This window comes from Hemitrygon akajei, chromosome 8 (assembly GCF_048418815.1).
Source record: "Hemitrygon akajei chromosome 8, sHemAka1.3, whole genome shotgun sequence".
Classification (NCBI taxonomy): Eukaryota; Metazoa; Chordata; class Chondrichthyes; order Myliobatiformes; family Dasyatidae; genus Hemitrygon; species Hemitrygon akajei.
In genome coordinates, this window is record NC_133131.1 from 176957558 (window position 1) to 176981144 (window position 23587).

Consider the following 23587-nt stretch of genomic DNA (forward strand, 5'->3'; position numbering starts at 1 on the left):
GGTAGCCTCCAACCTGATGGCAAGAACATTGACTTCTCTAACTTCCGTTAATGCCCCTCCTCCCCTTCTTACCCCATCCCTGATATATTTAGTTGTTTGTTTTTTTTCTCTCCCTCTGCCCATCACTTTGCCTGTTCTCCATCTCCCTCTGGTGCTCCCCTCCCCCTTTCTTTATCGCGGGACCTCCCGTCCCATGATCCTTTCCCTTCTCCAGCTCTGTATCACTTTCGCCAATCAGCTTTCCAGCTCTTAGCTTCATCCCACCCCCTCCGGTCTTCTCCTATCATTTCGCATTTCCCCCTCCCCCCCACTACTTTCAAATCTCTTACTATCTTTCCTTTCAGTCAGTCCTGACGAAGGTTCTCGGCCCGAAACATCGACATCGCTTCTCCCTATAGATGCTGCTTGGCCTGCTGTGTTCCACCAGCATTTTGTGTGTGTGTGTTGTTTGAATTTCCAGCATCTGCAGATTTCCTCGAGTTAGTGACTGGAGATTGAATTACTAGGACAGATCATTGTCACAGAGCAACACACCCAAAGTGCTAGAGAAAGTCAGCATCAATGGAAATGAATAGATAGTTGATGACCCTTCTTCAAGGCAGTGATGGCGGAGAGTTGACCTTGTTTTGAGCCGCAGGGTGGAGGGAGGGAGGGAGGGAGGGGCGGATAGGCGTACGGAGAAAGGGAGGGATGGACAGGGAGAGGATAAAGAGAGCATTGTGTTACCGTGGGGTTGTAAGGGGCTGCTACTGGAGTGCCGAGCTCAGGGATGCGGTTGGCAGACGTGCCAGCGGTCCTCCCTGTCCTCCCGACCACTGTCCTTTCCACGATCTGGGTCATCCGAACCTGCCGCCGCCTCTTCCTCTGCGGGGCAGGACCGCCACGGGATCCGGGGGCCGCAGGCGCCGACTTGGCGGGGGAACCGCTGAAGAGCTCATCCTCGCTGGCCGAGTCCGACTCTGCCGGGCTGACGTCTGGGGACGCCCCCCCATGTTCCCGCGGCCTCTTCCTCCGCCGGCGGTCACCCAGATCGTCCTCCAGCCAGTCATCACCCGGGTACTCTGCATCGGGGACCAGCGCCGGTCTGGCTGGCGGGTTGGTGGATATCTGAGGGGGGTCCACTACGGCCTGGGACAGCATGCGGGACTTGGCACTGCCCAGCCCCCCGCATCGCTGCCTGGTAGGTGGAAGCCGCAGGGCTGGGGTCGCCTGATACCCTCCCCAGCTCGGGGCCATGACCACCGGCAACTCCAAGGTCACACAGAGATGTGGGAACCGCTGCTCTCTGTGGCTTCCTCACTAGGTGGAACCGATCCATAGGGACTTCCTCCTCCCCCTCCCCTTCTGGTGGTGCCGGAGAGCCCACCTCCCTATTGTCCGAGTGTCCCATTCTGCTCTGGGAGGATAGCTGGGTGCTGCATGCAGTGTGAAGTCGGGATTCCTGGGCTCCCCTGTGCCGGTACCCCTGGGTGCTGCGGCTTTGGGTCAGGGTTACCCTCCCTGCCCTCCGTCCGTCAGTGTCCTGTGAGGCAGGCAACGGGTTCTTCTGAGAACTCTCCGAGTCAAACAGGTCGCTCTCTCCGAAACACTGGCCAAGCTGGGGACCTGCATGGGAGCACAACACCAGGTTAGACCTCACACAGGGGGACAAGGTGAAACTGTCCATACCATCCCATCACACATTCTGGAATCAGTCACAGAGAGAAGCTCCCTCACGCTGCTCCATCATACACTCCCCGGTCAGAGACAGTAGGAATTTAGAAGGTCCAAACAGTGCAGAAATGAGCAAATAAAACAATCTAACTGACCCCTCAATCTTAGACCTCCCTTCAGTGAGCTGGTCCCAAATATGAAACCATACATGCAAAAAGCCTGAGGACATATCCACCAGACTCAAGGTCAACTTCTCAGTTCTTTTTACGCTATACGTCTATGATTTGGATGACGGAATTAATGACTTTGTTGCAAAGTTTGCAGACAATATGAAGATAGGTGGAGGGGCAAGTATTTTGAGGAAGTAGAGGGGCTACAGAAGGACTTACTGTAGATAAGTTAAGAGAAGGGGAAGAAGTGGTGGCAGATTGTATACAGTGTTGAGAAGTGTATGGTCATGCACTTCAGTAGAAAGAAATGAAAGTTTGACTATTTTCTAAATGGAGAGAAAACACAAAAATTGGAGGCGCAAAGGGACTTGGAAGTCCTTGTGCAGGATTCCCTAAAGGCTGGTCAGACTGCACTTGGAGTTTTAGGCCCCTTATCTAAGAAAAGATATGCTGGCATGGAGAGGGTCCAGAGGAAGTTCATGATTCCAGGAATGAAATGGTTAGTGAGAGCATTTGATAGCTCTGGGCCTGTACTCACTGAAACTTAGAAGAATGAAGGGGGAATCTCATTGAAACCTGTTGAATATTGAAAGGTCTAGATAGAGGGGATGTGAGGAGAATGTTTTATTTTGTGGGTAAGTCTTGGACCAGAGGGCACAGCCTCAGAAAAGAAGGACTTTTCTTTGGAACAAAGATGAGGAGGAATTTCTTTAGCTAGAGGAGAGGGTGGTGAATCTCTGAAATTCATTGCCACAAACGGCTGTGGAGGCCAAATCATCGGGTAAACTTAAAGTGGAGGTTGACAGGTTCTTGATGAGTCATAGTGAGAAGGCAGGAGAATGGGGTTGAGAGGGATAATAAATCAGGCATGATGGAATAGCGGTGCAGACTTGATGGGCCAAGTAGTGTAATTGTGCTCCTACGTCTTATGCTTTATAATAAAACCTTTTCACCGATACCCGGGAATGAGCCAGTGTGATGGAGAAGGAGTCACCAGCCGGGACTGGATCTGGATGAACTGCGGGAGTGGACTTACGATGAGGCTCACCTCGGGCCAGGGCGCTCATCAGCAGCTTCTCCAGATGTCTGCACTGCAGCCTCGTATCGTGGTCGAGGTCCGTGCGATAGTCGCGCTCCCACTTGTGCAGACTGTCCAGGGGAGTCTGACCCTGAGGATCAAAGAGAAGAGCACCCAGTAAGATGCGCGCGCTCACACTCATCCACGGGAGAGGCAAACTCTGGAGGTGGGTGCACTATTACAATCATTGCTATCCTGTAAGTACTTCCACAGTAACGTTAGCACGATGCTACAGCTCGGCTGTTCCAGAGTTCAATTCCGGTGGCATCTGTAAGGAGTTTGTACGTACTTCCCTTGGAATGCATGGGCTTCCTCCCATATTCCAAAGTAGTACCAGCTGGCAGGTCAATTGGTCATTGTAAATTGTCCTGTGTGTAGGTGGGTTGCTGGGTGGTGCAACTCGTTAGGCTGGAAGGTGCTGTTTCACATTGTACCTCCAAACAGGCCGCACTTGGGGAACTGCGTCTATTACAGCAAGGACGTGGGAGTTTTGCAGAGGGTGCAGAAAAGGCTCACCAGGATGCCAACAACAACACACACAAAATGCTGGTGGAACGCAGCAGGCCAGGCAGCATCTACGGGGAGAAGCGCTGTCAACGTTTCGGGCCGAGACCCTTCGTCAGGACTAACTGAAAGGAAAGATAGTAAGAGATTTGAAAATAGTGGGGGGAGGGGGAAATGCGAAATGTTAGGAGAAGACCGGAGGGGATGGGATGAAGCTAAGAGCTGGAAAGGTGATTGGCGAAAGTGATACAGAGCTGGAGAAGGGAAAGGATCATGGGACGGGAGGCCTCGGGAGAAAGAAAGTGGGGGGGAGCACCAGAGGGAGATGGAGAACAGGCAAACAACTAAATATGTCAGAGATGGGGTAAGAAGGGGAGGAGGGGCATTAACGGAAGTTAGAGAAGTCAATGTTCATGCCATCAGGTTGGAGGCTACCCAGCCGGTATATAAGGTGTTGTTCCTCCAACCTGAGTTTGGATTCATTTTGACAATAGAGGAGGCCATGGATAGACATATCAGAATGGGAATGGGACGTGGAATTAAAATATGTGGCCACTGGGAGATACTGCTTTTTCTGGCGGACCAGGATGCCGCCTGGATTAGAGGGTGTGTGCTCCAAGTACAGGTTGGATAAAGCTGCGCTGTTTTCTCTGGAACGAAGGCTGTGTGGAAATTGATAAGAGGCATAGATAGAGTAGACAGTCAGAGGATTTTCTCAGTGCAGAAATCTCAACTACAAGAGGGAATGTACTGACGGTGAGAGGGGGAAGTTTAAAGGAGAGGTACGAAACAGTTATTTTTCTAATTTAGATTGTTATGACCCCAGCCCCCTCCTTTGTGAGAATCGCAAGAGCCCTAGTCAAGGGGGGGTCAAATGACCCAAGAGGGGGAGAGACGTGCTGAATAGACACAGGAAAATGGGAGAGAGAGGGAGACGTGCGGAAGACCACGTTCCCCCGGGAAGCAGAATAAAGTGACTCTGACTATTGTCTCATGAAGACCACGTGTAAAGCCCTCGGGCAACGTGGGCTGGTTGAGAGAGAGATTGACACCGGCGATCCCGTGAGGAAGATAAAAGGTGGGCTGCCGAGGCGGGGCCACACACGCACCAGAAGACACGCTAGAAATCCTGTGACAGCGTTTTGATAGCGACAGCCGGTGGTGGGGTTCGTGTGCGTCTTTTCCTTGCCTGGGATTGGCGACCTCACCACGGAAGAATGGCCTAGCTACAGGGGAGGCCACAGATGAGAGTCCATTCCCCAACGAGACTTCCGACAAACTCCTACAGGTTGGAAAACCTGTCGGGTAAATGTTTCATTCAATCTCTCTCTTTCTAACAAAAGTGCACCAACGCGACACCACAACGACGGCAGCTGGTGGAACTGCAGTGACCACAAAAGACTTTTAGATATCCAGCAAACAAGATATATCTACATTACCCCTAGACAACGATAGAGCTTATTTCTGATTGATTGTTACTATACCTGTGCTTTAGATTGAGTTGTGACGACATATATGATCTGAATGTTTTGTATTAACCATACGTTTGTGCCCCTTTATAAATAAAAACGTTTGAAAATAGTAGCATCAGGCTTCAGCAGACCTATCTATCTTTGCTGGTCAGTCACCCGGTTACTGGGAAATGTAACAAGTGGGTTGCTCGTCCGGGATTTGAAACCAAAGGGGAGGGTCAGTGAATCGGGCTGCAAGTCCAAACTTAAATCTGGTTACGCAGGTAGCCAGACAGGAAACCAGCAAAGATGGATGTGGGTGAATTTATGAGAAACCCGACTGTAGAGGCGCTAGGGACGGCTATCAAATCAGACTTGGTAAATCTGGCAAAGGGGTTAGGCCTCGCACAGGTGAGGTCATCAATGAAAAAGCAGGAAGTGCGAGGGGTCATAAATCAGTATTACATTGGGAAGGAGGTGTTTGCAGCTGAGGATTTGGAAAATATCCCCGAAAAGAGATTAGCGAGTGGGACAGATCAGGTAGAGTTGGAGAAAGTAAGGTTGGACCATGATCTTAAAGTAAAGCAGCTAGAAGCAGCTGAAAAGGCTGAGGAATGAGCTGCAAAGGAAAAGGAAAGGGAGCAGGTGTTCAAACTAAAGGAATTAGAGATGAAACGGGGTCATGAGCTCCAGCTAAAGCAGCTAGAAGCAGAAGCAGAAGAGAAAGAGAAACAAAGGAGCCATGAATTGGAGCTGGACAGGCGAAAGCAAGAGCGAAGAGCTCAAGGGCAAGAGAGAGAGGAGGGGTTTGATGTTAGTCGGAGCGTTGAGGTTGGTCCCCCCGTTCGAGGAGACGGATGTTGATAGTTATTTCTTGCTTTTTGAAAAGGTGGCAGTGAATCAGAAGTGGCCCAGAGAGCAGTGGGTGGCGTTGTTACAAAGTGTGTTACCAGGGAAAGCACAGCGGGTATATGCCGCGCTGCCCCCAGAAGGGGAAGGGAATTATGATCAAGTAAAGGAGGCCATTCTCCGAGGTTACGAGTTAGTACCTGAGGCGTATAGACAAAGGTTCCGAAATTTAAGGAAAGGGTGGAATCAAACATATACCGAGCTAGCCCATGAGAAGGGTGTGCTCTTGGACCGTTGGTGCACCGCGGAAAAGGTGGCCGAGAATTATGGGCATCTCAGGGAGTTATTTTTAATTGAGGAATTTAAAGGCTGTGTTCCGGAGGAGATCCGGATGTATTTGAATGAGAGGACGAATCAGTCCATCTCAGAAATTGCTAGGTTCGCAGATGAATATGCCCTAACCCACAAGACAAAGTTTTCCTTGCCAAAAAGTTACCAGAGAGACCGTGGGAACGGTAGAGAAAGCCCGCCGGCTGAGGTGGAGATCCCGCTGGGAGCTAGTGGTAAAATTGAGGAGGAGAGGCAAGACGGCAGGAGAGGTCCTGGCTTGACCTGTTTTAATTGTGGAAAGGTGGGTCATATTGCATCTAAATGCTTTGCTCCGAGAAAGGAGCCAGAGAGAGGGAAAGCAGCGATCCCTATCGGGTGTGCAGTGGTAATCAGAAAATCGGCAAGAAGGTCCCAGGGGAGCAGAGAGCGCGAGGGGTCGGAGATTTATCTGTCACACGGAACCGTGTCTGTGAGGAAGGGAGACCCGCCAATTCCCGTACGGATTTGGAGAGACACGGGGGCGGAGCTATCATTAATTAGCCGTAACGTATTACAATTCGGACCTCCGACGGGCGAGGTAGCCCTGAGAGGAATAGGAAAAGGGACAGAAAGGGTGTCTTTGCGTAGGGTCATTTTGGATTGTGAGCTGGTGTATGGATCAGTTGAAATGGGAGTGCCATCAGAATTCCCGAGAACTGACGTGGATGTCCTCCTTGGGAACGATTTAGCAGGAGGAAAAGTTTGGTCGGCCATGACTATGACCTGCCGACTGGTGCGTGTTGAGGCCCCGCCCATAGAGTCCCCGAGCTATCCCGCATGCGCGGACACTCGCAGCCTGTCGAGAACGGCAGCTGAGAACGGGAGCAGTTTAAAATTGGCCAGTTTTGATTTGGCCCAGACGTCTTTACCGACCCTGTGCCACGAGGGTTTCGAGGGTGGTAAAACGAGGAATAGTAACGTAAAAGGGGGTAAGGGAGAGAAGGTAGATCTGCCCTTAGCGAAGAAAAAGGTCCTAGAGGTAGGAAATAAAGATGAGAAACAGATAAGGCTGTTAAAAGGTCCAGGGTTGGACATGGATGATCTATCTGGTTTGGCAGGACTGTTTGAAGAAGTTGAAAATTCTAAAGGTGTTCCCGATAATGAAATGAGGGCAGTCCTAGATGAAAAGGATGCCATTACCTTGAAGAAGTCTGCTGGGTTGGCAGATGGGGTTGTTTCAGCCCGCGGGGTTGAGGTTACTCCGGAAGTGAGTTGCCCAGAGAGTAACTGGGAGGATCAGGGGAATTTAGAATTTGAAAAGGGTACGGGTATTGAAAGCCTGGAAGAGGCCAATGCCCCGTTTGAGTGTGTCCAAGATGGGGATGCACATAGTCCTGAACCTAGTCACGGAGCTCAGAAAAAGTCTGAGGTATTTGACTCAGCTGGACGAGACGGCCGTCCTTTTGGAGCAGATAGACTTGGTTTGGAAAAAAAGGGGTTAACCTTGGGAAGTGTGAGTTCCCAGATGGTTGTGCTGAAGGGGGTGTTCAGAGTTAATGTGGAGTTTACGAATGGGGAGATAACTGTTGTTGTGGAGGAGAACGGTAAATCTGTAGTTCCCAAATCGAATGAAAAAAAGTTAAAGTCTAGATTGATGCCTGCGCATCGATTACAGGTTGATTTGGAATGTAAGGGTGACTCACACGCTATTGTTATTCAAGAAAGTGCTGTGAGGAAGCCGAAATTTAAATGTGGCCGGAGAAAAAGGTTCGAACTGAAACACATCAGCCTGCATGGTCTTGACAAAAGGGTTAACTACCTGTGTAGCATTAAAGAATTGGGTGGAAATTCCCATGATGGACTAGGTTGGGGACATGGAGTTAAGAGAATAACCCTCGTGGAAAGGAAAGGCGGGAGAGTACCTCGCCAAATTACTCAAGTTCCCCACGGGGGGACTCTCCGGAAAAGAGGCGATGGTTAATAGAAAATGCCATTTTTAAACAGCAACGCCGGTTGTACGGGTTTGCGCCAAAGCCTGTGAATAATAAAGACAACCCCTTTGGAGACCTGCCGGTGAAATAACACGACTGAAACGATTAGTATTTGTATAAACTTTTGTAGATGCACCTAAGCTAAGATCACACCTCCTTAGTTTTGTTGCTGAAGAAAATAAATAAATAGGTGGTTATTGAGCTGAAGTTTGATGCTACCAGACTTTAGTATGGTACGCGATGTTAAGATATTAAAGAAAGGGACACTGTAATTGTTACCTGTTTAGATACTGACTTGAATGTATAACGGTAGTACTCTGTGAAGAGAGGAGCTTGTGTATTGTGTTAGAAAAAAAATCCTATAAGACTCTGTACCAACTTGTTTTTAACCGCTGGTAAAAAACTTTTAAGAGGGGAGGTGTTATGACCCCAGCCCCCTCCTTTGTGAGAATCGCAAGAGCCCTAGTCAAGGGGGGGGTCAAATGACCCAAGAGGGGGAGAGACGTGCTGAATAGACACAGGAAAATGGGAGAGAGAGGGAGACGTGCGGAAGACCACGTTCCCCCGGGAAGCAGAATAAAGTGACTCTGACTATTGTCTCATGAAGACCACGTGTAAAGCCCTCGGGCAACGTGGGCTGGTTGAGAGAGAGAGATTGACACCGGCGATCCCGTGAGGAAGATAAAAGGTGGGTTGCCGAGGCGGGGCCACACACGCACCAGAAGACACGCTAGAAATCCTGCGACAGCGTTTTGATAGCGACAGCCGGTGGTGGGGTTTGTGTGCGTCTTTTCCTTGCCTGGGATTGGCGACCTCACCACGGAAGAATGGCCTAGCTACAGGGGAGGCCACAGATGAGAGTCCATTCCCCAACGAGACTTCCGACAAACTCCTACAGGTTGGAAAACCTGTCGGGTAAATGTTTCATTCAATCTCTCTCTTTCTAACAAAAGTGCACCAACGCGACACCACAACGACGGCAGCTGGTGGAACTGCAGTGACCACAAAAGACTTTTAGATATCCAGCAAACAAGATATATCTACATTACCCCTAGACAACGATAGAGCTTATTTCTGATTGATTGTTACTATACCTGTGCTTTAGATTGAGTTGTGACGACATATATGATCTGAATGTTTTGTATTAACCATACATTTGTGCCCCTTTATAAATAAAAACGTTTGAAAATAGTAGCACCAGGCTTCAGCGGACCTATCTATCTTTGCTGATAAGTCACCCGGTTACTGGGAAACGTAACAAGATACAGTGTGGGACAAGACTTGCCAGCCTTTGAAACAGTGCCACCCAGAAACCTCCCATTTAACAACCCTAGCTTAGCACAGGACATCTTACAAAAACCAATGAATCTGCTAACCGGACTTTAGCAGGAAACCCACGCGGTCACAGGGAGAACATACAAACGCCTTGCAGAGGATGCTGTGATTGAACCCGGAGCTGTGCCAGTTGTGCTGACTGCAATCACATAGAATGGGGGTGGAGGCTGAGGAGGTTACGAGGATCTTTAATCGCCATATGGCTGTGCAGAGAATGGAGGGGTATGGATCACAGACGGAGGAGGTACGGTTTAACCTGTCATCGAGTTCGGCACAGATGTGGTCCGCTGAGGGCCTGTTCCTGTCTGCTCAATACTGAAGATCAAAGGCTGAGAAAGACGAGGAGAGGCCCGGCGCAACCTGGGGGAGAGCGGACAAGGCCGTGCACACACCCAGCTGGCTTCCAATTTCAGGTGCTCAGCTGACACGAACAGACAGAGCTGGAACCTCTCCCGTTAGGAGCAGCCAATGTTCTAGAGCCCCCTTCATCCTGCCCCACCCCTGACTCCAGCATTCCTAACGCACTCCCACAACGACTCCAGCATACCTGAACCCCCCCACCCCGACTCCGGCATACCTGAACCCCCCCACCAACAGGCATTCCTGACTCCCCCCCCTCCCCAACACACTGACTCCGGCATTCCTGACCCCCCCCCCACACACTGACTCCGGCATTCCTGACCCCCCCCCAACACACTGACTCCGGCATTCCTGACCCCCCCCTCCCCAACACACTGACTCCGTCCGGCATTCCTGACCCCTCCCGAACACACTGACTCCGTCCGGCATTCCTGACCCCTCCCCAACACACTGACTCCGGCATTCTGACCCCCTCCAACACACTGACTCCGGCATTCCTAAAGCACTCCCCAACACACTGACTCCGGCATTCCTGACCCCCTCCAACACACTGACTCCGGCATTCCTGACACCCTCCCCAACCACACTGACTCCGGCATTCCCTGACCCCCCTCCCCAACACACTGACCCCGGCATTCCTGACTCCCCCCCCCCCCCAACACACTGTCCGGCATTCCTGACACCCTCCCCAACACACTGACTCCGGCATTCCTGACCCCCTCCCCAACACACTGACTCCGGCATTCCTGACTCCCCCTCCCAACACACTGACTCCACATTCCTGACCCCCCCCCAACACACTGACTCCGGCATTCCTGACCCCCCCCCAACACACTGACTCCGGCATTCCTGACCCCCCTCCCCAACACACTGACTCCGGCATTCCTGACCCCCCCCCCCACACTGTCTCCGGCATTCCTGACCCCCCCCAACACACTGACTCCGGCATTCCTGACTCCCCCCCCCCAACACACTGACTCCGGCATTCCTGACCCCCCCCCAACACACTGACTCCGGCATTCCTGACCCCCCCCCAACACAGTGACTCCGGCATTCCTGACCCCCCCCAACACACTGACTCCGGCATTCCTGACCCCCCCTCCAACACACTGACTCCGGCATTCCTGACCCCCCCCTCCCCAACACACTGACTCCACATTCCTGACCCCCCCCTCCCCAACACACTGACTCCGGCATTCCTGACTCCCCCCAACACACTGACTCCGGCATTCCTGACTCCCCCCAACACACTGACTCCGGCATTCCTGACCCCCCCCCCAACACACTGACTCCGGCATTCCTGACCCCCCCCCCCAACACACTGACTCCGGCATTCTGACCCCCCCTCCCCAACACACTGACTCCGTCCGGCATTCCTGACCCCCCCCCCACACTGTCTCCGGCATTCCTGACTCCCCCCAACACACTGACTCCGGCATTCCTGACCCCCCTCCCCCCCCCCAACACACTGACTCCGGCATTCCTGACCCCCTCCAACACACTGACTCCGGCATTCCTGACACCCTCCCCAACACACTGACTCCGGCATTCCTGACCCCCCTCCCCAACACACTGACTCCGGCATTCCTGACCCCCCCCCCCCACACTGTCTCCGGCATTCCTGACTCCCCCCAACACACTGACTCCGGCATTCCTGACTCCCCCCCCCCAACACACTGACTCCGGCATTCCTGACCCCCCCCAACACACTGACTCCGGCATTACTGACCCCTCCCCAACACACTGACTCCGGCATTCCTGACCCCCCCCCCCCAACACACTGACTCCAGCATTCCTGACCCCCCCCTCCCCAACACACTGACTCCGGCATTCCTGACCCCCCCTCCCCAACACACTGACTCCGGCATTCCTGACCCCCCCCCCAACACACTGACTCCGGCATTCCTGACCCCCCCCCGAACACACTGACTCCGTCCGGCATTCCTGACCCCTCCCGAACACACTGACTCCGTCCGGCATTCCTGACCCCTCCCCAACACACTGACTCCGGCATTCCTGACCCCCCCCTCCCCAACACACTGACTCCGGCATTCCTGACCCCCCCCAACACACTGACTCCGGCATTCCTGACCCCCCCCCCAACACACTGACTCCGTCCGGCATTCCTGACCCCTCCCGAACACACTGACTCCGTCCGGCATTCCTGACCCCTCCCCAACACACTGACTCCGGCATTCCTGACCCCCCCCACCAACAGGCATTCCTGACCCCCCCCCCCCCCCAACACACTGACTCCGGCATTCCTGACCCCCTCCAACACACTGACTCCGGCATTCCTGACACCCTCCCCAACACACTGACTCCGGCATTCCTGACCCCCCTCCCCAACACACTGACTCCGGCATTCCTGACCCCCCCCCACACTGTCTCCGGCATTCCTGACTCCCTCCAACACACTGACTCCGGCATTCCTGACCCCCCCCCCAACACACTGACTCCGGCATTCCTGACCCCCCCCCCAACACACTGACTCCGGCATTCCTGACCCCCCCTCCCCAACACACTGACTCCGGCATTCCTGACCCCCCTCAACACACTGACTCCGGCATTCCTGACCCCCCCCCCAACACACTGACTCCGGCATTCCTGACCCCCCCCCACCACACTGACTCCGGCATTCCTGACCCCCCCCCCCCCCCCCACACTGTCTCCGGCATTCCTGACTCCCTCCAACACACTGACTCCGGCATTCCTGATCCCCCCCTCCCCAACACTCTGACTCCGGCATTCCTGACCCCCCCCCTCCCCAACACACTGACTCCGGCATTCCTGACCCCCCCCCCAACACCGAACTCCGGCATTCCTGAACTCCTCCCTCTCCAACCCTAGTGTTCTTCCTACCATACTCCCAACACCAACCCCACGTTCCCATATCTCTCCCTCAAGGACCCCGGCATTCCCAACCATCACCATCTCTTACCCTAGCATTCCTGACAACCCCGGTGTTCCCGTTCCCCATCCACACACTCCCTATTGTACTGACACAGATGTTCTAGTCCAGCTCCCTCACCAGACCCAGCATTTTGGACTATACTGACTCCAACATTCCCATTCCTTCCTCACTGAGACCAGCGTTCCCGACCCCTTCCTCACTGAGACCAGCGTTCCCGACCCCTTCCACACTGAGACCAGCGTTCCCGTTCCTTCCTCACTGAGACCAGCGTTCCCGACCCCTTCCTCACTGAGACCAGCGCTCCCGACCCCTTCCTCACTGAGACCAGCGCTCCCGACCCCTTCCTCACTGAGACCAGCGCTCCCGACCCCTTCCTCACTGAGACCAGCGCTCCCGACCCCTTCCTCACTGAGACCAGCGTTCCCGACCCCTTCCTCACTGAGACCAGCGTTCCCGACCCCTTCCTCACTGAGACCAGCGTTCCCGACCCCTTCCTCACTGAGACCAGCGTTCCCGACCCCTTCCTCACTGAGACCAGCGTTCCCGACCCCTTCCTCACTGAGACCAGCGTTCCCGACCCCTTCCTCACTGAGACCAGCGTTCCCGACCCCTTCCTCACTGAGACCAGCGTTCCCGACCCCTTCCTCACTGAGACCAGCGTTCCCGACCCCTTCCTCACTGAGACCAGCGTTCCCGACCCCTTCCTCACTGAGACCAGCGTTCCCGACCCCTTCCTCACTGAGACCAGCGTTCCCGACCCCTTCCTCACTGAGACCAGCGTTCCCGACCCCTTCCTCACTGAGACCAGCGTTCCCGACCCCTTCCTCACTGAGACCAGCGTTCCCGACCCCTTCCTCACTGAGACCAGCATTCCCGACCACTTCCTCACCCGCTCCAGGGTTCCAGACCGAACTGACCTCTGCATTCCGGACCGTCACTGACGCTCCCTTCTCAACCAGCAGCTGGGCCACAGCGAAGTTGCCGGAGATGACGGCATCGTGCAGGGGGGTGATTCCCTCACAGTGCGGCCCACCCGCATCATTGATGTTGGCCTGGTGATCCAGGAGGAACCGGACGATCTCTGGGAAGCACAGCACAGCCCAGTATCAGTTCTGGCCCCCACACCCTCAATATGCTGACAGACGAGGATTCTCCCAGTTCCTACATCCCCCGCACGCCCCTGCCAACGGTCTCCCTCCAGCCGCAGAGCCTCCCAGCTCCAGAGCCCCCGGCTGGATCCCGGCAAGTTCTTCCTGCGATTGCACGGGTCTCCTCAGGCACCCTCGATCCCTTCCACATCCCAACAAATTGAGGTGTTGCTGAAAATTACCCGTGGCGTGGAGATGAGGGGTCAAGTCTGGCAGGGGTAATGGAGGGGAATAAAATATGGGAGTATCGCAGACGTTTGGTTTACGTTAGTGCAAACTCTGTAGGGCAAAGGGCCTCTTTATGTGCTGTAGATCTCGTGTCATTACAGCTTGCATGGACAGGATAGGATAGGGCAAATGGCCTCCTCTGTTCAGTAATATCCCTGCTCCACTTTCAGTTCACTCCAGTTTGACTCAAGATCAGATTATAAGAGCATAAGACATAAATACAGAATTAGGCCGTTTGGCCAATCGAGTCTGCTTCATCACTTCATCGTGGCTGATCCATTCTGTAACCAAACTCAATTTCCCTCGGGATCAATAAAGTATGTCTGTCTGTCTGTTCCTCAGTCTCCTGCCTTCTCCCCATATCCCTTCAAACCCTGACCAATCAATAATCTACCAACCTTGCCTTAAATGTACATAGAGCCCTGGCCTCCACAGCTACCTGTGGCGAAGAATTCAACAGATTCACCACTCTCTGGCTAATGAAAATCCACAACTCTGTTCTAAAAGGACACCCCTGTATTCTGAGGCTGCGTCTGCTGGTTTTACACTCTCCCATCACAGGAAACATCTCCACATCCACTCTATCAAGGCCTTTTATCATTCCATAGGTTTCAATGAGGTCACCCTCATTCTTCTGAATTCCAGTGTATACAGGCCCAGAGCTCTTCATACAACAAGCCATTCAATCCTGGAATCAGCTTCGTGAACCTCCTTTGAACTCTCTCCAGTTTCAGCACATCCTTTCTATGATAAGGGGCCCAAAACTGCTCACACGATATTCCAGTCTTCCGCTATCATTCCAGAATCTAGCGATTCTTCAAATATCTTGAATCTGCAGAATTCACTGGCACAGGCAGCTGTGGAGGACGTCATTGAGTGTATTTAAACTGGAGGTTGCTAGGTTCTTGATTAGACAGGGGATTAGCTATGGGGAGAAGGCAGAATGGGGTTGAGAGGGATGAAATAACAGATCAGACCGAATGGTCTGAATGGCCTAATTCTGCTACTGTGTCTTCTGAGCTCAACAGGTCAGGCAGCATCTATGGAGGGGAATAAACAGTCGACAGTTCGGAGATGCTGCCTGACTTGCCGAGCTCTTCAGTATCGAGCACCATGCCCAACCCTCCTCCTTTCGCAGCCGGGCTTGGGACTGTCCGTGGTGAGGTACCAGACATATTTAAGGGGAAACCTGGGAGGGAAATTTTTCACCTAAAGGGTGGTGCCTGAGGGTATGTTGGAAACAGGAGAGCCTGACAACACCCACCCCTCGAGGATTATTGTGGTACACCCCCACATTCTCAGAGGCAGCTTTGGACAGGCAATTAAACACTGGCTCAGCCTCTGATGCCTGTAGCATCGTGAAGGATCCCACCTACCCTGCTCATAAACTCTGTGTCCCACTCACATCAGGGACGAAGCTACGCAGCATCCACACCAGAGCAAAACCCTTCCCCAAGCAGTAAGGCTGATCAACACCTCCTACCTCCAACCCCCCGACCTCAACTACCTCCAACAACTAACCCCCGCCACACCCCATACTACCTCCAACAACTAACCCCCGCCACACCCCCAACCACATCCACCCACTAACCCCCTCCACACCCCCAACCACATCCACCCACTAACCCCCTCCACACCCCATACTACCTCCACCCACTAACCCCCTCCACATCCCTGACTACATCCACTCACTAACCCCCTCCACATCCCTATAGCTTGACCCACTAACCCCTCCACACCCCAAACTACCTCCACCCACTAACCCCTCCACACCCCAAACTACCTCCACCCACTAACCCCTCCACACCCCAAACTACCTCCACCCACTAACCCCTCCACACCCCAACCACATCCACCCACTAACCCCCCCCACACCCCCAACTACCTCCACCCACTAACCCCCTCCACATCCCTGACTACATCCACTCACTAACCCCCTCCACATCCCTATAGCTTGACCCACTAACCCCTCCACACCCCAACCACATCCACCCACTAACCCCCCCCACACCCCCAACTACCTCCACCCACTAACCCCCCCCACACCCCCAACTACCTCCACCCACTAACCCCCCCCACACCCCCAACTACCTCCACTCACTAACCCCCCCCACACCCCCAACTACCTCCACCCACTAACCCCCCCCACACCCCCAACTACCTCCACCCACTAACCCCCCCCACACCCCCAACTACCTCCACCCACTAACCCCCCCCACACCCCAACTACCTCCACCCACTAACCCCCCCCACACCCCCAACTACCTCCACTCACTAACCCCCCCCACACCCCCAACTACCTCCACCCACTAACCCCCCCCACACCCCCAACTACCTCCACCCACTAACCCCCCCACACCCCCAACTACCTCCACCCACTAACCCCCCCCACACCCCCAACTACCTCCACCCACTAACCCCCCCCACACCCCCAACTACCTCCACCCACTAACCCCCCCCACAATCCCAACTACCTCCACCCACTAACCCCCCCCACACCCCCAACTACCTCCACCCACTAACCCCCCCCACACCCCCAACTACCTCCACTCACTAACCCCCCCACACCCCCAACTACCTCCACCCACTAACCCCCCCCACACCCCCAACTACCTCCACTCACTAACCCCCCCACACCCCCAACTACCTCCACTCACTAACCCCCCCCACACCCCCAACTACCTCCACTCACTAACCCCCCCCACACCCCCAACTACCTCCACTCACTAACCCCCCCGCACCCCCAACTACCTCCACCCACTAACCCCCCCCGCACACCCCCAACCACATCCACCCACTAACCCCCCCACACCCCCAACTACCTCCACTCACTAACCCCCCCACACCCCCAACTACCTCCACTCACTAACCCCCCCACACCCCCAACTACCTCCACTCACTAACCCCCCCACACCCCCAACTACCTCCACCCACTAACCCCCCCCACACCCCCAACTACCTCCACCCACTAACCCCCCCACACCCCCAACTACCTCCACTCACTAACCCCCCGCACCCCCAACTACCTCCACTCACTAACCCCCCCCACACCCCCAACTACCTCCACTCACTAACCCCCCGCACCCCCAACTACCTCCACTCACTAACCCCCCCCACACCCCCAACTACCTCCACCCACTAACCCCCCCACACCCCCAACTACCTCCACTCACTAACCCCCCCACACCCCCAACTACCTCCACTCACTAACCCCCCGCACACCTCCAACCACATCCACCCACTAACCCCCCCCACACCCCCAACTACCTCCACCCACTAACCCCCCCACACCCCCAACTACCTCCACTCACTAACCCCCCGCACACCTCCAACTACCTCCACTCACTAACCCCCCCACACCCCCAACTACCTCCACCCACTAACCCCCCCCACACCCCCAACTACCTCCACCCACTAACCCCCCCACACCCCCAACTACCTCCACCCACTAACCCCCCCCACACCCCCAACTACCTCCACCCACTAACCCCTCCCCACACCCCCAACTACCTCCACCCACTAACCCCTCCCCACACCTCCAACCACATCCACCCACTAACCCCCCCCACACCCCCAACTACCTCCACCCACTAACCCCCCCACACCCCCAACTACCTCCACTCACTAACCCCCCGCACACCTCCAACTACATCCACCCACTAACCCCCCGCACACCCCCAACCACATCCACCCACTAACCCCCCCCACACCCCCAACTACCTCCACTCACTAACCCCCCCACACCCCCAACTACCTCCACCCACTAACCCCCCGCACACCCTCAACTACCTCCACCCACTAACCCCCCGCACACCCTCAACTACCTCCACCCACTAACCCCCTCCACACCCTCAACTACCTCCACCCACTAACCCCCCCCACACCCCAACTACCTCCACTCACTAACCCCCCCCACACCCCAACTACCTCCACCCAAACACCAACCCCCCCCCCCCCCCCCCCCCCCCCCCCCCCCCCCCCCCCCCCCCCCCCCCCCCCCCCCCCCCCCCAACACACAACTAACCCCCTGCACACCCCAACTACCTCCACCCACTAACCCCCCCACACCCCCAACTACCTCCACTCACTAACCCCCCCCACACCCCCAACTACCTCCACTCACTAACCCCCTGCACACCCCCAACTACCTCCACCCACTAACCCCCCCACACCCCCAACTACCTCCACTCACTAACCCCCCCCACACCCCCAACTACCTCCACTCACTAACCCCCCCCACACCCCCAACTACCTCCACTCACTAACCCCCCCCACACCCCCAACTACCTCCACTCACTAACCCCCCCCACACCCCCAACTACCTCCACTCACTAACCCCCCCCACACCCCCAACTACCTCCACTCACTAACCCCCCCCACACCCCCAACTACCTCCACTCACTAACCCCCCCCACACCTCGCTACTTTAACCTTTCCCGTGCCTAGCCTCGTACAATCAATGCATCTTGTGTGTTTACATTTACCGGGTTTTTACATTGTGCTCTTTATTCTAGTGTTTTTTGTGCTGCACTGGATCCGGAGAAACAAATATTTTGTTCTCCTTTACAGTTGTTTTTCCGGAATCTACATTAATCAATCTTGAATCTTCAACGAATAATAGTGTCTGGACAAGCACTTGATTCTCCTAGATATAGAATACTGCGAAGTGCAGACCAGGAGATGGGTGCCTATTGGTTAGCATGGGCATTGTGGGTCGAATGGCCACACAGAGGCTTAGCAGTTAGTGTGAAGCTTTACTGGGCCAGTGATCCAGGTTTGTTTCCCGCCTCTGTCTGTGAGGAGTCTGTACGTTTTCCTCGTGACCACCTGGGTTTCCTCCGACAGATTAGGTTAGTAAGGTGTGGGCATGCTTTGTTGGCACTGGAAACATGGCGATACTCGTGGGCTGTCCCCAACTCTTCCCTGGACAGTGCCGGTGACTGACGTAAATGACACGTTTCGATGTACAGTGACAAAGATAAACACTGGATAAATGTAATCTCGGAATGGCCCGTCTCCTTCGTGTACAACTCTACGAGTGCAGACCGAGGGGCATCAGTAGAGACTCACCCAAGTGCCCGTGGTTGCATGCCTCATGCAGTGGTGTCCAGCCACAGTAATCCCGGGGGTTCAAGGGGTGGCCCTGGAACAGGAGAAGATGAGTGGATAATGGGGAACAGAGACAAACACCGTCAGTGCCAGCAACCCCAAACGCTGGGCTCACAGGGGGTTGTACCTCACTGTGTTCCACATGCCTCAGGGGTGGTCAGGGGCCCTGAAAGAGGGAGGGAAAATCCCCCTCTCCAGCTAAGACACCCAGCATCATTACACAGCCTTGCCTTTAACTTCATTGGAGTTTTTAATGCTATGGCCTTTGCACTGTATTGTCTGCTTACACGGTACTTCCTTTGTTACTGTAACACTATACTGCACTATCCTCCTCGATTGTATGAGGTAACTGATCACTGTCACATGTACCCACGTGCAGCGAAAAGCTTTCATCAACATATTGTCACAGAGTAGAGGCTGTTCTGCCGACCGTTAACCTACTGAGATCAATCTACCCCTTCCCTCCCGCAAAGTCTTCCGTTTTTCTATCATCCATGTGCCATATCTAAGTCTCTTCAATTTCCCGATGAATCTGCCTCTACAACCACCCTAACAACACATTCCACACACCCACCACTGTGTATAAAACAACATCCTCCCCAAAATTTCCTCTGATCACCTTAAAATTATGCCCCCTCAAACACCACAAGCCATTTCCACTCTGAGAAAATGTCTCGATCCAAACCTCTTATCACGTTGCGTATGGAATAATCTGTCTGTGTGCCACGCAGATGAAGTACTTCCACTGGACCTCAGTACATGTGACAGTAATAAACCAACTCCCAGCACCAGATTCACCTACTTCTACCCAACGCACCCCTCGTCTTCCCAACTCTATTACCCAAAACTCTACCCCTAGCACCCAGGGGTTATCTGTTTATTCTACCCAATGCAACCCAAGTCTCCATCTCCCCTTGCCCTCCACCCCCTAACATCCAAAACTCTACCCCTAGCACCTAGCGTCCCCAGCCCAAGAGGCAAAGGGTGCGAGCCAGGAAGGAGAACTGACTACTGCAGTAATTACCTTCTCCACCAGACACTCAACGTGTTTCAGATTCCCCTCAATACAGGCTCGGTGTAACACGGTCTCACCCTTCTCATTCCTCCGGTTCCACTGTGAAGAATAAAGCACACGTCAGCTGTCAGAGGATCAGACACTCACAGAGTATCACCACATACCGGGGAGAGCACTCCAACTCGTTGGCATCACAGCCAGTGCAGAGGCTTTTTGGGCCCCTAATCTCAGAGAAGGTGTGCTAGCATTCAGGGTTCATGAGAATGATCCCAGGAATGAAAGGGGGGGGGGGGGTGCATGCGTGCGTGCACGCGTTTTAAGAGCAGGATTTAAACTCACTCGGTTTTTCTTCCTCCGGCCAGGGATGGATTTATCATAGCCTTCCATCTCTTCGTCATCTGAAAGGAAAAACGGTTTCAAGATGAAAGATGGCACTGGTGTACGTCAGCAACTCTCTGCGGGCTGCAGGAATTTGTATTTTTTTATTGCTACTTATTTATATCTGCTTTTGCACAGTTTGTTGACAATTAAGTTCCTGTTCTATAGAATTGCCACATATGCTCGCAGAAAAAGAACCTCAAGTTGTATGTGGTGACATGTACGTACTCTAATAATAAATTTTCCTTTGTACTCTGTAGCTTTACGAGCCCTTTCCCCACCCCCATCACCAGGCCATCTTCCACCTGCTTCAGCTTTACCCTCGTACTCTCTCCACCAAGACACCGAGAATCACCATAATCCACCAATCCCCTCCCCATTTCACCAAGCTCCACCCATTACCCACAACATTTCCTCCCACCGGATCCACCTGCCCCCTCATCCTCTCCCCACTCATCACACACCAGCCTCTGTCTAAATCTTTCCTGTTCCCCCTCTGCCCTGATTCAGGGCAACATGATGAAACATCGGCCTATGCCTCTCACCTCCACAGGTGCTGCAAGGTGGTTTTATATGGCGGTGACACGCACTGCTGGCCCAGCGAGCCTGTGCTGCCAATTACACCCATGTCTCCAATTACCCTACCGACCTATACATCTTTAGAACATGGGAGGAAACCAGAGCACCTACCCGGTCACAGGGAGAAGGGACGTCAGCGTTTAAACCCTGTTCACTGGCATCTTGCAATTATTTTATTGTGCTTCTTGCACATTGTCCATCTTCCCTGCACTTCCTCTGTAACTTTAACACTGCATTCTGCACTCTGATGTCTCTGTGTACTTACGTATGGAATGATCTGTCTGGACGGCACACAAAAAAAGCTTGTCTGCGTCCTGGTGCCAATAATGAACTAAGGTAAGTTCGTCCTATCCTACAGCCCTCCTGGACACGGGGAGGGAGGGACTCTGTAGCCCCGGTACAGCTGCTACACCTACCGCTCTCGGAGAGCTCCAGCTCGCTGTCTTCCAGGGGCTCACTGTTGTCCACCTCGCCCGCATCACTCTCGTCTCCGCTCTCACTGCCTGGCGACAGTTGCTGCAGGCGGCCCAGGGTGACGTCAGCCTCGGGGCGCCCATTCCTCTGCTGGACGGAGTGGAGGAGCCTCATCGATCGGGCCTGCAGGGAGGAGGAGGACAATCAGCATGCCGGACAGACATGGCAGTGGATCACAGACGAGCAGCTGGCTCTGGAAAGGAACTACCCAGCCACCTTCTAGTCTTACCAACCCCACTCACATTCTCCTACCTGAACTCCAGGATGACAACTATAACAGTAAAAATATCCATCCTTAACAGTGACCTCTGGCTTATACTCTTACAGAAAGTGGCCCTTTGGCCCAACCTGTACATGCTAACTGTGATGCCTATCTGCACTTGGGCCAGATCCAATCACATTTCACTCCACCATGGACAGGCCCAAGCCTAGCTATGAAAGCCGGGGGGGAGTGGTTGAGCACAGGGCTAGGAACCCCATCCTGTAAAAATCCAGTGCAAAAAGAATGCCAATAGAAGCTCTGAAGACTTCATCCCAGGGAGAGGATGGATACACCATGAAGATGGGCTAGACCTGGAGACAACATGACAGACTGGCCCAGGACAGGACTCTGGCGAGCTGCTCTCAGCTCTATGCCCTAGTACGAATGATGGCCTTAACCAACCAACCAGTCCTTGCTCACGTTTGATCGATTCGTTAATCTATCCAAGTGCATTAAACCCTGTGAATGTATCTCTTCTCTTAGACCTAGCAGCAGAATTCTGTCTCTACCAATCCCTTTGCCCCTGTGTTCGTTCAAGAGCAGTGAGGTAACGCTGCAGCTCTACAAAACCTTGCAGTATTGTGTCACCAGAGACAGACGAGATTGGAATAACGGAATGATGTGAAGCACACCCAACAACTAAGGGAAAATTGCTTTACCGACTTCAAAATGTCGACTGTCCGTCTGAAGTTTTAACACTTCTATTGTGAATGGCAATTGAGCTTGCAAGTATACAATTTACCAAATGGTCAATATCTGTAACTGATAAGCCAATTGTGTACAAAAGTAGCAGTTTTCTGTCCTGTCTTTAGAACAGTGTGTTGGTAGGGGCACAAGTAAATAAAGAATGTTTGAGTTATTAAGTGTGTACGTGTTCTGGGCACAGTTATTTCATTTTATTACTGTGACTACATGTGGGTGATAGAAAAACGGAGGACTGTGTGGGAGGGAAGAATTAGATTGATCTTGCGTCTATACTGTGCTTTAATTTTCTATACTTACCTCTGTTCCCTCAAATTTGTAATGGCCAGTCAGCGCAAAAATCTTGTGCTGTGCAACTTTTTGCCCAGTGCCAACAACGTGTTCGCTGAATAATTTCTTCAATAAAAACAGTATAAATAAACCAGTTCTAAAACCTGCAGACAAATCTTTGCCAACTCCAGGCTGTCGACACTGTCTGCATCAGAAACCGGAAAAGGAAATGTGATTGTGTAATTTACTTAACAGGCCAATGAGGTGGAGGGTGACAACCTTTTGTGCGCAGTCTGTGCGCTAGCAGCAAAAGATACGCGCGTGCACACCTTACAGGGAACATTGCTTACCGCACTCTGTGTGGAAACTTGCCCTTCAGGTCCCATTTAAATCTCAACTCTCACTCTAAACCTGTGCCCTCCTAGTCCCAACCTGATGTCCATGAACCCCTCGGTTAGCAGCATAGCAGAAAAAGGTTGGGAACCCCTGTTCTAGTTTAAGACTCCCCAATGACAAAGGCAGCAGTTGTGTGGGGGGAGCAGGTTCCATACCTTCCCGAGGGGCAGTTAGGGATGAGCAATAAATGCTGGCTTTCCACCATGACCAGCCACTCAAAATCCAAGTAAAAACATAGAAACAGAAGAGACCAGATCCCTCATGCCATCAGGTCAAATTAAACAACCCCTATCGGTCTGCCCATGATCCACATCCCTCCATTTCACACATATATGGAAATGCCTCTTCAATGCCAGTAGAGTTACTCTGTCTATTTAGATACAGCATGGAACAGGTCATTCTGATCCAATGA

At 53.4% G+C, this 23587-nt stretch overlaps 1 protein-coding gene across 1 annotated transcript in view; it reads right to left on the reverse strand.

Moving 5' to 3' along the window:
- Positions 1 to 23587, reverse strand: part of LOC140732478 (tonsoku-like protein) — a 109688-nt gene that overhangs the window by 35389 nt on the left and 50712 nt on the right. The window contains 8 exon segments of the mRNA XM_073055189.1: positions 727 to 1164; positions 1166 to 1605; positions 2872 to 2992; positions 13532 to 13695; positions 19061 to 19133; positions 20124 to 20213; positions 20454 to 20512; positions 21488 to 21668. Coding sequence (XP_072911290.1) covers positions 727 to 1164; positions 1166 to 1605; positions 2872 to 2992; positions 13532 to 13695; positions 19061 to 19133; positions 20124 to 20213; positions 20454 to 20512; positions 21488 to 21668 — 1566 coding nt within the window.